Here is a 13,708-nt window from a genome sequence, read left to right as displayed (position 1 = left end):
AGGTTCCCCTTGGAAACCATCGTGATATAAATGGAATTTTACCCATTTATAATTTATATAGAGAAGGAGTACAGAATACCAATTTTTTTTTCAATTTTGCTTACAAAATACATTAATTCAATAAAAAAAATACACACCCTACCATGTATTTGACACACTTACGCATATTCTTTTGTTAATCTGCGGTCAAATTGGAAATAGATTAATATTGACTTTTTAGTTTTTTTTTTTACAAAAAACATTTGCTAGTAGACAAAATGTAAGTCCATTGTACCATCTATTTATTTTTTTATAAGACATATGTATCTATTAATATTTTGTACAATAAAGAATTACAAACAAACAAACAAAACATTTGCTAGCAATGTACCATGTCAGGTATTTATCACCATGGTTTCTAAGGGAAATCATGGTGATAAATACCTGCTCAGGATGGGCTAACTGACCTGACATCATGTTCACCCTATCATTATCCATGGATTATTAGCTATCGCCAGCGTATATCATTACCGCAGTGGAGTAAACCATTTCTTTATAATAAAAAAGTAATGTAAGTTGTACTCACTTCCTAATAAAATCCTGCACTTCAGGGCTGACGTCAGTCGGCACTGGATAGCTGCACCGCACTATACGCTTCGTTATCTCTTGCTGAGTATTTTTCTCACCCTCGACGGTGAAAGGTGACGCGCCAGTCAGCAATTCGTATGTGAGTACACCAACTGACCACCAGTCGACAGCCTGTGAACAAAGATACCGTCAAATTAGTTAAAACACATTTTTTTAAATCATAGAATGGTCATTGTTTATACCGGAATATTACGGAAAATACGGAATCATATGACGTTTTACTATGTTGTTTTTTTTTTCGGACTACTCTAATGGTGGCCGCAGCTGGCCTTTACAGCTTCACCGGAAGATAGGGGGCGAGTGCAGATGGCACTCTAAACCAAAGGAAGGACTTATGAAGCGACTGAAGGCCAACTCCCGCCTGACCAATACGTTTAGTCTGAGGGCACCGCTAGGGTTTCGAACCTCAGCTCAGCTCTATGTCGATCTTAGTACTAAGTAAGAGAAGAACAGATATATTAAGATATAACCATGTTATATTAAGATATCCATATTATATTACACTAAAATTATGTAACGTATAAACACAAAAAGTAATGGATCGATTTTAAAAATTCTTGAACCTACAGAAAGCTGTCATTACAGCGAGTAACGTGACCTATATTTCAGACTGGGAGCGCCACGGGACTCAACTAGATTTCTACAAATCAATCGAGCTTCTCATTCACGGCAGGCTGCGTTGCGATAACTGGCTACATCGCCGTTTGATTACCCACACGAAATGGAGCGTAAAGTTTTCATTTTACGAAGGTCGCGTTACCTTGTGATCGTTTCATTTATTTGTTTTCTTTTGCTTTACATTTTTTTAAATGGATGATTATGGAATGGTACCGCTTGCGCTAACGGCTACGTTGGCGGGGCACCAGTGCAGGATGTTCACTTCACCAACTTCACCGACTTCACATTACCAACAATTCCTTTCGCCCCCTTGCTTTACACTCTATGATGCATTCTTACGGTCAAAGGACTGCTTTTTTCTGCGTCCATCTTCGCAATCAGTCCAAGACTATGAACAGATGTGTTAAAAGTTATGACGCGGGTAGAATGTGATTCCCGGTAGAATCATCGTCTCTTTAGGTGGTCCTAATTAGTCATCGAGTTCCAGTCACCTACGCTTATAAAGCAACGATGTTGTCGTGGCCAGCACATTAGGATGATTTCCTACCCGTGTCCTTTATTTGAAACAGCAATGTTTTATCTCTTCGGCTACTGTGTTTGTATTGTGATACTCATGAACCTCAGATGATTTCGCAAACCAAGGCGCATTGATGCGCTGTTTCAAGATATTTTTAGTCCTTTGCTTATGTTGGAGTCTGCAGCTGAACCCCATAATGAAGTCTGTTATGTTTTATGTAATTTTTTAACGTATAAAATAGAATGATGCCCCCGTCTTCACTGATGGACCATTAGACAGATAGACTGAGAATGAAGTCAGGTTAACCCGCTGTGTATAATCCATTACTAATTCACCACGATGGTTTCCAGGTGTTACCGCGTGACGGTCTAATGACATGGTACATTGGTAACAATCCTACCAATCTAGCTACCAACCCCTCCCTCACCCCTCTCACCCCTCCTATCTAAGTATTTATTACGATATTTACTATTACAATTATACTACTGTGTCCATAGTACGCAGTAGTATAGTAAATACGTAAATACGTACTAGTTTCAGCAGTGATGAAAGTTCGAACTTCATTCGATTTTTATATCTTACTGTTATTAGGCAATGTTTTGGCAAAAACTATATGTTTTAAATCTTTACATATTGGCGTGACTAATAACTTTATATTCATTAAATTAACTGTACATTAAATAAACAAATACATAAGTAGAGTAGGTTTCTAGGTTAATTGATTATGTACATATAATTGAATGTATTATTTGTGTTAGTATTAAATAAATGTATAAAATCGTATGTATATAAAAATATAATAATAATTAAAGCGCGGCTGCACTACTCTATAATCAGCATCATATATGCAATATGCATCAAACATAAATATCTACACCTAACATCTAAATATTAGCATACACAAGCAAAAATCAATCTTTCCTCTTCACAATATGTATTAGTTTAGCTAAACGATGAAAGTACACATGAAATCTAATTGCAGACGAACCAATTAGAATTGCTATTTGTTGTTTATTATCTAGAAATTCGTAGAAGAAACAAACATTGTATCAATGTGGATTGTACTCAACAAACAAGATAATTATGAACGTAGCAACAATAACGCGTGTGTAAATATTTTTCTGGACAGCCGACAATTGCCGACGGGAGCCGAAGAGTGTCGAATGGTCGCTTCCGTGCGCGGAACCTTGGCGACCGTTTGCTATTTAGATACATACCAGTATTAAGAGTATTATAAACAATCGTAGAAATAAGGTTTTGGAGAGTCGCCTAAGGTGGTACGGTCATGTCATGCCGCGACCATCCGACCTCATGACACGAACAATATTTAACATGAGTACCCAGCACAGAGGACGCGGTAGACCCCGTCTTATATGGATGTTTGTTATTAATAGAGACTTAACCGAAATAACACCCCTGAGGACTAGGAAAGACCGTAGTGGTGAAGATTGACCAAAGATTGATTGGGGCCGACCCCAAATAAATGGGACTAAGGTCAAGCAATAGAAAAACGATAAACAATTGTAAAAATAACAAGCTACAATACTACACTACCAATGCCCGCGCAATTAGCATAAGAAATATACAATGTTAATCATTACATAGTACAAAATGAAGCCGCTTCCGTTGTCTGTTCGCTTATATCTTTTAAACTACGCAACGGATTTTAATGCAGTTTTTAGCAATAGGTAGAGTGATTCAAGAGGAAGATTTATATGTATAATATATGTGGGAAGCTGGTAGATGTGCAAAGTGTATAAATATCTCCTACCTCAATACAACTTTGTATGTATCTATAAAATATAATTTCTAAAATTAACATCACCGAGAATCGAACCGAGGACCTACATTACGCAAAGCAATTCACCATAGAGGTCATCATAGATGAACATTTTGAAATAAAACATAATGGATTGGTAAATCTTGGCACACGAATTGCAAATATAAAAAAAAGTTATCACAATTCAAAGAACTTGCCTCCTGTATGAATGTTCTACGTACCTATAAATTTCTAGTTAACCAGACGAAGAATAAGCTCATCAGAGAATTTCGAAATTTCATCGTGACTCAGTCAGTAGTTACGACAGATTTGTGCATTATACCCACGAACATAAGGTCTAAAATACAATACTACAACAAGGAACCGAACCTTGAACGTGATAGGAGCGAGGTCGACAGCGATTGCGGAAGGTTATGTTACGTTGTGAAATAATATTCAAAGAATTCTGAGCTTTATGAACACACCGGTTGTAATAGGTGGGGTTTCTTAGACTTATTAGTTAGTGAACCACGGTTTTTTGTGAGGTCGTTAAGGTCGAGTATAATTTGTGTGTGTAATTGTGTCTAAGTAGGTCGTTCGCAGATTTTCGGCTAGTTTTTGCATAGTAACAATTGCTGTCCATCAATTTTGACCAAGGTCTTTGAATGTACTTGTATTTACTTAAATTTTAATTGTCGATGTGGAAACATAGTATTTATTTGTTATATATGTGTATATACATATCTATATATATTTATATATTGTAAACAATTACTCAGTAGACAACCATATTTAGATTTACTTGTATTTTGCTTTATCGAAACAACAATAATAATAGGTACAATAATTATTTATGTGTTGTACGACAGACTATTTTTAGTATTTATATTATTAATATTTTCAATACATAATTCTCATGTATATTGTGTTAAAACACTGGTTTAAAAAAATAGAATAATAGTCACATACTATAAGACTTTCATGCCAGTGATCAACTATATAAAACAATTAAATATACAATAAATAGATAATAGAATTAATATCGACATAACATTATGGGTCCTATAATATTGATTTGTATTATATATAAGAATGATTGGTTACTCATATTGTAATGCTTAAACTCAACTACATACTTGACCGATATAAAAAATTTTTGAAATGTAATACATTACTTCAGAGGGACATAGGTTATAATTATGTGAGTGTTGTATACATTAACATAATTGTAATATGTAAGAAAGTCACAACGTTATGTCTATCTATATATAAATAATAATAATCCTTATTTATAATAATCTTATTAATATTATAAACGCGGAATTTTGTGAGTATGGATGGATATTTATTACTCTTTCACGCAATAACCACTGAATGGATTTTAATGAAACTTTACAATAATATAGCTTATACATAAGATTATATTAAATAACATATACGTTATAAAATTTCATGCGGGTGAAACCACGGGCTGAACTATTAATAAATATAAATGCTTTTGATTGTCATTCATCGTGCAGAAGAACTGATAGATTACATAGATAGACAGATAGATAATGAAAGAATATGGTAATCGATTATACAATCTTAAGAGCATCATCAAAATCGGATTTTATAAATCATAAAAGTACTTATATTTGAAATCAAATGAACGCAGTAATCATATCGAATAATACACTGCGAGTTACACAGATCAATAGATTGAAAAGATAATATATCGGATGAAAAACATATAATAACCGAAGATAAAAGCAAAGGGAATAAATTATCAGTTACAACAATACCATTTAACACGTACGTTGCACGTGATTGAAATTCATGTTTTTTATTGTTTGTAGAGACCCACGTATTGCCACCAATACAGTAGATCTTGTCAACTGTATGTTTTTCTGTCTACTCAATGTTCTTTTTTATTTATAAAAGCATACAAAATATACGCAGAAAACAACCAGACTGATATAATCATACTTATGAATATAAATCTTTGTACCGGGCGAGGAAACGAAACCGCGAACATCGGAAGTAATGCTGTGTGCTAAACCGCTAGACTACCGAAGCCGTCAACTTTAATAAATTAAATATTTATAAGTATTTTTTGCACCAACATTGAATGGACGTGTACCAAATTATAATATCTTTACATAGTATAAAACATATATATGTATCTCCCAAAGAAATTAGCCCAACTTAGCTTTTCTAAAATTCCATGTAATATCCATAATTTATAACATTCAATTAAGAAACAATAAGTAAAAATTCAAAATCTGTATTGAAAAATTTAAATTCGATTTCCATATAATTTTAATAAAGAGTACCTTTTCGAATTGTCCTCCTTAACAATCAAATTGCCCACCTGTGGGGCGCCACGTTGGGAAACACTGGTATAAAACAAAGTCGCCTCGGCTGTATGTGCGCATAGATCTTTGAAATTACGCAACGGCTTGAATGCAGTTTTCAGCGACTCAAGGTTTACATGTACAATACGTGCATATTTTAGTACAGAAAGCCGATTTAGTTTTGTAATGTACCCGTGCGAAGCCGGGCTAGGTAGCTAGTTAAAAATAAAACTTAGTACAAAAGGCGGTCTTCTCACTAATGCAATCTCTTCCAGACAAACTAGACTATATGTTCATCAAAAGATGACTACCAGAAGTACACCGTAAAAGATCGTCTGCGTGTGTACCTCAGTCTCACCTATTTCAGCCGCCAAGCAGCTTGCTTCGTAAGCTGTATTTCTGTAGGGTGAGACGAAGATATCGATTTGACAGAGCTGCCTTGCAAACTTCGTACAATGTCTACTGATAGAAAAAGAAAAAAACCGAGCACATAACATTAATTTATATTACCATATTTTATTGCCTTGAATAAAGTAAGTAATGAGTGGTAATAATATTGCGCGAAGCAAGTAATGACCTTGTTTCAGCGATAATTTCGTCAAACGCCCCGGCCAATGTCAAGCGAAATATTCCCTGCATAATGCGGACATATAGACGGACAGTTGTGTATAGTTCATTTAGTACACTACTACTAACAACCCGTTTCGACATCGCATCGCCAGACTTGAACAATTTATTTATATTATTTATTTAGTAATGGTTCACTATAATGTCATATTTTATCCTTAAAATATAAGGGACAGCCTACTTCCTATATATTAAACTATATATACTACATAAAAACTTCGACTTGAAAAATGTAAAGTAACAACGATTATTTAAAAGAGCATAACACAAGTTTCTTGCTCGTTCTTCTTGTGATGAGACAGCGTTCCGAATGAGCGGTATATTAATAAATCGTTATGACTATTAAATTAAGTTTATTTGAATAATTTTCTATTCTATTTTAAATATGAAAAAATCCTGTACTTTCGGATAAGCACTGCTCATTCCCTACAACATTACAGTGGCACAGAAAATATAGTATCTATTGTTGACCAGTATTAATTAATTTTACACAATTATAGACTTTAAAAAAATACATAAAAATAATTTTCTATCCAAAATTAATTAATTTTACATAATTATGGTTACAATATACATAAAAAAAAATTCTATCCATCTGAAATAATGTAACTATTACTTTCTTTCAAATTAATTTCTTTCGATTACGTCTAAAGAAAGAGACGAGAGGTTTTTTTTATATTATACATATAAGTGCATGTATTACACATCTAGGCATGTTGTTTACATTCCATTCAAGCAGATTTTATCAAGTTTAAAAGATGGGTTTGGAGTAATATTCGATTAAGTTTAAAACCTCTGATTCATTTTAAAATCGAGAAGAAGCATGCTGGTTGAAGTTGAAGGATATTTATAAAGCAAAAAAAAAAACAATTTTTATCAATTTTTTTCGTGTATGGGTTTACAAGGTTACGAATATATGGCACTCGTTTGATCCTCCATACAGGACCACCCACAAAGCATCATAGTTCGATTTATTGTTATGTGAGTCACGAGTCATGACTGACGCATTGACCTTTCACGGGAGTCCAAATTAGATATTATAACTGTTTTCAATAGGTAAACCTATTTCTTAATTACTGCATTTGAATATTAATAATAATATTCTTGGCCAATTCCCACAGCGCCATCTAGTTCCAAGTTGAAGCAGAGCTTGTGTTATGTGTACTAAACTACTGTCATATACAATACAATACATACTTTTTTCTTGTAAATACACACATAACTATATATATATAACAGCCAAACCGATACGAATACTCAGTCTCATGCATACAAATGTTTGCACCGTGCGAGGAATCGGACCCGCGACCATCGGAAGTAAAGCACATTGCTTAACCACTAAACCACCGAGCATGGACGCCTGAACACTAGTAGTGTCATGTGCACGTTGATAAATGGTTCCCTTAATTAATAAACTAAATCAAACACAATATTTTAAAAATAATAACCTAGAGCAACTGACGGTTAGCGGACTAAACCTAAAGTAAATTAAACAGAGCATTTATTATGGGTACTAAACAAGCAATAGAAATTCTGAAATCTACATTACTCCGTTCTTATCAATACAATTTTTTTCTCATCGTGCAATAAATAACTTAATAGAATCAAATAGATTTCAAAAACCGTACATATTTTTGAAGTGGGTTAAAATTACAAAAAAATTACTTTGATGTAAACATTTTTTTTTTGTGGGAAACCATAAAAACTATAACTTGAGGAATCATCAAGGACCATTCATTGATAGAAAAAAAAACAAGAACAAGTTGGTAAACATAATTTTCACAAAAGATACAGTCGGCTTCCTGGACATATTAATACAAGTTTTGTATATATTAAAACTAGCTGATAAGAGCAACTTCGTCTGTGTAACGTGTCCCTAGTTTTGCTACACTTTTTATTGTAATTAAGCTCCTGTTAGTTGTAACGTAATTGATTTTTTCAATGGATCATCCCTGTTCAATGGTATGGTGCATTCGCCTGCGCTAACGGTATACGCTGACAGGGCACTAGTGGAGCATGAGTGTGAGATCAAGTCAGTTGGCCCATGGTGGCAAATTCACTAGGACTTTATCACGATGATTTCCGTGGGCAACCGTGTGGATGGCAACCTGACATGGTACATGGCTAGCAATGGGGTTATTAATCTACATCACTAACCGGTGGGGTATATTGTCCACTCTGATTGCCACAAATATGTAGCCGACTGTACTACAGGTCACGTGACCTCGCCTCCGTCGCCACTGGGCCACGTGAGTCCGGGCGCAGCACGTTACAGCTTCATTGTACTCTGTATTGTTTCAGATTATCTACGCGTATTGACGATTGCGTACATTTGTCATAAAAAATAATATAGATCTGCCTACATGATAGTATTCATTACACTACAAGCAGCTATAGAAAATTAGTCAGTCTTTCTCTAAATAAAAAAAAACTAATTCCATAGAAGGAGAATTACAACAAAGTAGACGAAGACGTGGCTACCTCTGTTTCACTTGCTTCAGCCGCCGAAAAGTTTGCTTAAAATGTCAAGGCATATATATCTACAACAGCCTGTAATAACGACGTGATGTCGCTATGTCCGCGGTGCTGTCCATATATCGAAGAAACGACGGTACCACCAATAGGAACCAAATATTACACCAAGGAGTATAAATTAAATATTTTTGTAAAAGATTAAATATATTCCTTTCAAGAATCCTCTCGTACTTTCTTATATGACACAAACGAAGTTGCGCATTCAAATACTGCATGCATAATCGTAAAAATTAAAATTCAATATGTTTAAAATTACTTTATTTGCAATTTTTCATTAGTCTGTCAATTTATATAAGATTTTTTTCTATTTTGCAAAATGTTTTTTTAAGTAATGGATACATTCATTTATCAATAACTTATAGGTTTATCATAAGGTATTATACTACCTATATTTATACCACCAAAATTAAATTAGTAAGATAATCATCGGGCCTATAATAATTACTCGAATTCTAATAATGCATATTAAGTAATGAGGTTACAATAAAGATAAGACTGATAAGTTTTAATTCATTAATTTCAATTCCACGCAATAAAACTGCAATTGCCTTGAGGAAAACTCGTGGCAAAATTTGGGATAATCTCGGATCTGCAGAGATCATTACTTGTACCAACTCAATTATTCATATTAAGGAAAGCAAGTACGAGGACAAAGTTGAGAGATGAGATAAGATTAGGGATGTAACATTTTGTATAAAGAATCGATTATTTTTGTTTACATAATAATCGAATACATTGTTAATTAAACAACAGAATTTACCACATTCTATAAACGGTTATAGATATGTTTTTTTAACCCTTTGGCATGTGGGTGTTATTTTATTTCTTGGTAACCATTTACTATTGTTTTTACGTAAATTCCATATAAAAAAAATATAGATATGAATATATATTTTCTTAAAAACAATTGATTATTTATAGAAAATGATCGATTTTTTCCATAATCGATATTTTTTGGCAGCCCTAGAATATTAGATTTCTGTTTTACAAGTTACTTCGGCATATATCTGCCGATTGTCATTAGTGAACTTGTCTTAACAATGTCTTAATTCTTGTACCTATATTGGAAAGTTTTGATTAATTAATTGTTAGAAAGAAAATTTTATTTTTTTCTTATCTCATATCGTTTGGTGTAATATATTTTTCTATTCCATTCATGTGTGCTAGCAGTCGTCTTGTTATTCCCTTTCTTTCACGCCATATCAACTTTTTTTTCATTAACATCTCTTTAATATTTCTCTATACAATAATAGTCAAAGCAAACCTTTTTTTTATAATACGACTTTGGAAAATAAGTATACGGCTCATCTGATTAAAAACTGTTACCGTTGCCCATGGACCCCTGTAACACCAGGGGTGCCACGTGCGTTGCGAACCCTTAAGAAACCTTAATATACCATTCTTGAATTACTCTAATCTTTTAGCACACTTTCCCCAACATACGCATTGTAATATTTTTTTATCACTATCCTTACCATTCAGCTGGACATCTACTATACTTGACAACTAAACCAACAGTGGTAAAATCATCATCAGACTTCTCAACAAAATAATTGCGAAATTTGTCCAAAGCAACACAATAACTTTCGCTATTGTCACGTCTGGTGACATTGCTTAACGGTACAGAAGATACTGTTGTAACCATCTATTATCGATTAGGTACTTGTTTATCAATGTGTTCTGGTCACGAGTAAATCGAGCTTGTTTAAAAACTGGCCTAATCTTTCATAACCACGTCTACCGTGAGCGAAACGAATCTATTGCCTTCATTATTCTATTTTTTTTTATATAACTGGATTGGCAAACAAGCTTATGGTCCATCTGAACGCAGGCGTTGGGGGAAGTAAATTGTTAGTAATGTGGATTAATAGCCCCATTGCTAGCAATATCACATCAGGTTGACCTCCATGTGGTTCTCCGTGATAAATTTATGGTGAATTTATATCGATGGGCTAACTAACCTAACTTCATGCTCATCTTATCATACTCCATTATTGGTCTGGGTTTCTGGTATGTAAATAATAAAAAAAAATGTATCAGTGTATTTATATCAGTTGTCTAGTACCCATAACACAAGCTCAGCTTAGCTTGGGACTAGATGGTGCTGTCTGTGAATTGTCGTGAGATATTAGAATAATATAAAAATAAATTAATGTAATACAAGTAATTCAACATGATTGGGAAACTCGTTTTTTATGTCGGTTGAAAAAACAAAACTTCGTCTAATAAATAATATAAACAAATATTATAAAGAGGTAAAGTTTGTTTAGATGTTCGCCGTAATCTCCGGTGCTACTGATCCGATTTTGAAAATTCTTTTACTGTTGCATAACCCATCTCATAATCTAGGAATCCTATATTCTATATAACATCACGCTAGGCCCAATAAGAGCGGGGCTGTAATGAAAAATATTGCAAAAACGGGGAAAATGTGACGCAGACGAAGTTGCGCGGGTCAGCTAGTGTGACATAATCTCAATACAAGTTCAGGGCTGCGCCGCGGATCCTCTGGTAAGCTAGGCCCGCTTTGCTGTCCCACTGACCTCGTTATCCGACCTCGCGGAGTCGCGACTCGCGTGTGACGCGGTGGCACATTTAGGTGGCGGCCGCGTTATGCAATTTTATACTTTATGCCTTTCAGTTAAGATGTATTTAACATTTTCAACATATACTGTAGAACAGATATCCTTTTTACCATTTGCATGTTTTTTTTTTAATGTAATTGGAACGGTAAACTAGCTTACGGCCCACCTGATGGTAAGTCGTCACCGTAGCCTATATATACAAACAAGTAGTATGGACGTATATTAAATTAATATTGTACATTACTATTAAAATTAAAGATATAGATTTATGTTTAAATTATATTAGGGATTAATAAATTTGATTTTTTATTTGATTTGATCGTATGCTGGGTGACCCCCAGCATACGATCAAATCAAATCAAAACATCTTTGTTCAAGTAGCTCTATTATATACTCTTATATGTCAAATCTACAGTCAGTTTGAAGTGCTTTCGAGCTAAGAACTGACAAGAAACTAGGCTCTTATTCTTTTCAAAAGATCTAGTACATAATCACAAAACCACAGATTCATTTTTAAATTCAATTAGGAAGAATATACTGATACGATTTTTAGTTATATCAAAATAAACAATCTAAAGTACATGCAATGTGGGTATGCAAACATAATATTAATTATATTACCCTCTCCACTCAATCCCGTACTTGTCACATTTGTGACATTGTCCCGTGCCTAGTGTGACGTTACATATTTTGGTAATTTTGAATAATCATAATAATTTTATAACGTTTTATTAAGTTTTTATCAATATTTCAAATGGCGTATTCTGAATTAAAATTTTTAAATGTAACGAAATCTAGGATTTCTATCAATTGTCACACATTCAAACTTTGTCAACCTCCTTAACATGTGACGTAACTTACAGAAAGCCCCTAAGTGGACAAAACCGTATTACCGGCGTATTCTATCATAAACAGTATCGGCTTGAGCCGTGATCTTTAAGAATGAGGAAAACAATAGTTTTCCTGTTTATCTCGCATGATATGATAATACATTTCGGTTCAATTACATTTATTAATTCGTAATAATTGTTACATACTATATGTTACACTCGGTTGTTTGCTTTTTTGTAGTACACTAGCAGACCCGCGCAACATCGTCTATATGAAAATTGCTTGACATTTATCATTATAATTCGTTCAATATACATAATATCTTTTAAAAATATATCATACGTGTTAGTCTGATGTACCAGCGTTATTACTGTAAAGTTAGAGGCAAGAGTTGGACTTCAGGCTCTGCATAAATCCTTACAAGTGTTTGGACTGCCATCTATACTCACATCCTATCGTTCGATGAAACTGTAAAGGCCATCTACGGCCAATATTAAAATAGTTCGAAAAAAAACCGATTTGACTTCAGTAATAACGTAATGTTAAATCACTATTTTAATTATACAATACAAATATATTTATATAATATACATATATAATTCAATAATTGATTATTGTTTTGCATTATACATACAAGCTATAAATAAATATGTTGAACATTGATATTTATATAATAGCAATATCGCTGCACGACAAATGACTAAAAATATATTTATTCTCATTTAAATTTCAACGCATCCATGAAGTGTACTGCGTGTGGGTGGACCTCGAAATACCGATTTGTGTCTGTGACAACCCTAGCTACGGTCCTGACGTCATAGGGTACAGTTGCATTTCTAGCGAACAAATTAAATGCTACGGCTTTGTCCGCATTTATTAAGATACTTTTTATATTTGATTTATGAATACGTACGGTTACGAACACTGATTATATTTACTTTTGCAATAGCATATGCTACTCTATTCTCCCAAATTTGAATTAAAAATGAATCTGTATTATTGTAAATATGTACAACATTTATTTGAAAAGAATAGCTGAATTTCTTGTCAGTACTCCTCATCTCGAAATCATTCTGAACTGACGGTAGTTATCCTAAGTCTGTAATAGACCCACATGAATAAACATACATATATTAAATTTGAATTTGATTATTTCTGGAAGATTTGAGTCGAACAACAATGGCCGACATTTTAGCAGATAGTCACTTCAAAAGAGAGATTTTTAAATCAAAGTTAATCTCATAATCATAAAGATATTTTGGTACAATCATTT

At 33.6% G+C, this 13,708-nt stretch overlaps 1 protein-coding gene across 1 annotated transcript in view; it reads right to left on the bottom strand.

Annotated features, from left to right (window-relative positions):
- LOC131843329 (ribosomal protein S6 kinase alpha-5-like) overlaps positions 1-13,708 on the bottom strand; it is a 99,408-nt gene that overhangs the window by 9,828 nt on the left and 75,872 nt on the right. The window contains exon 7 of the mRNA XM_059191955.1: positions 566-738. Coding sequence (XP_059047938.1) covers positions 566-738 — 173 coding nt within the window. The remainder of the gene's footprint in view (positions 1-565; positions 739-13,708) is intronic.

Source organism: Achroia grisella, unplaced genomic scaffold, assembly GCF_030625045.1.
Source record: "Achroia grisella isolate CSIRO2021 unplaced genomic scaffold, CSIRO_AGI_Agris_v1 utg295, whole genome shotgun sequence".
Lineage (NCBI taxonomy): Eukaryota > Metazoa > Arthropoda > Insecta > Lepidoptera > Pyralidae > Achroia > Achroia grisella.
The sequence above is the reverse complement of the archived record's forward strand: the minus strand, read 5'-3'. Positions and strand labels throughout refer to the sequence as shown.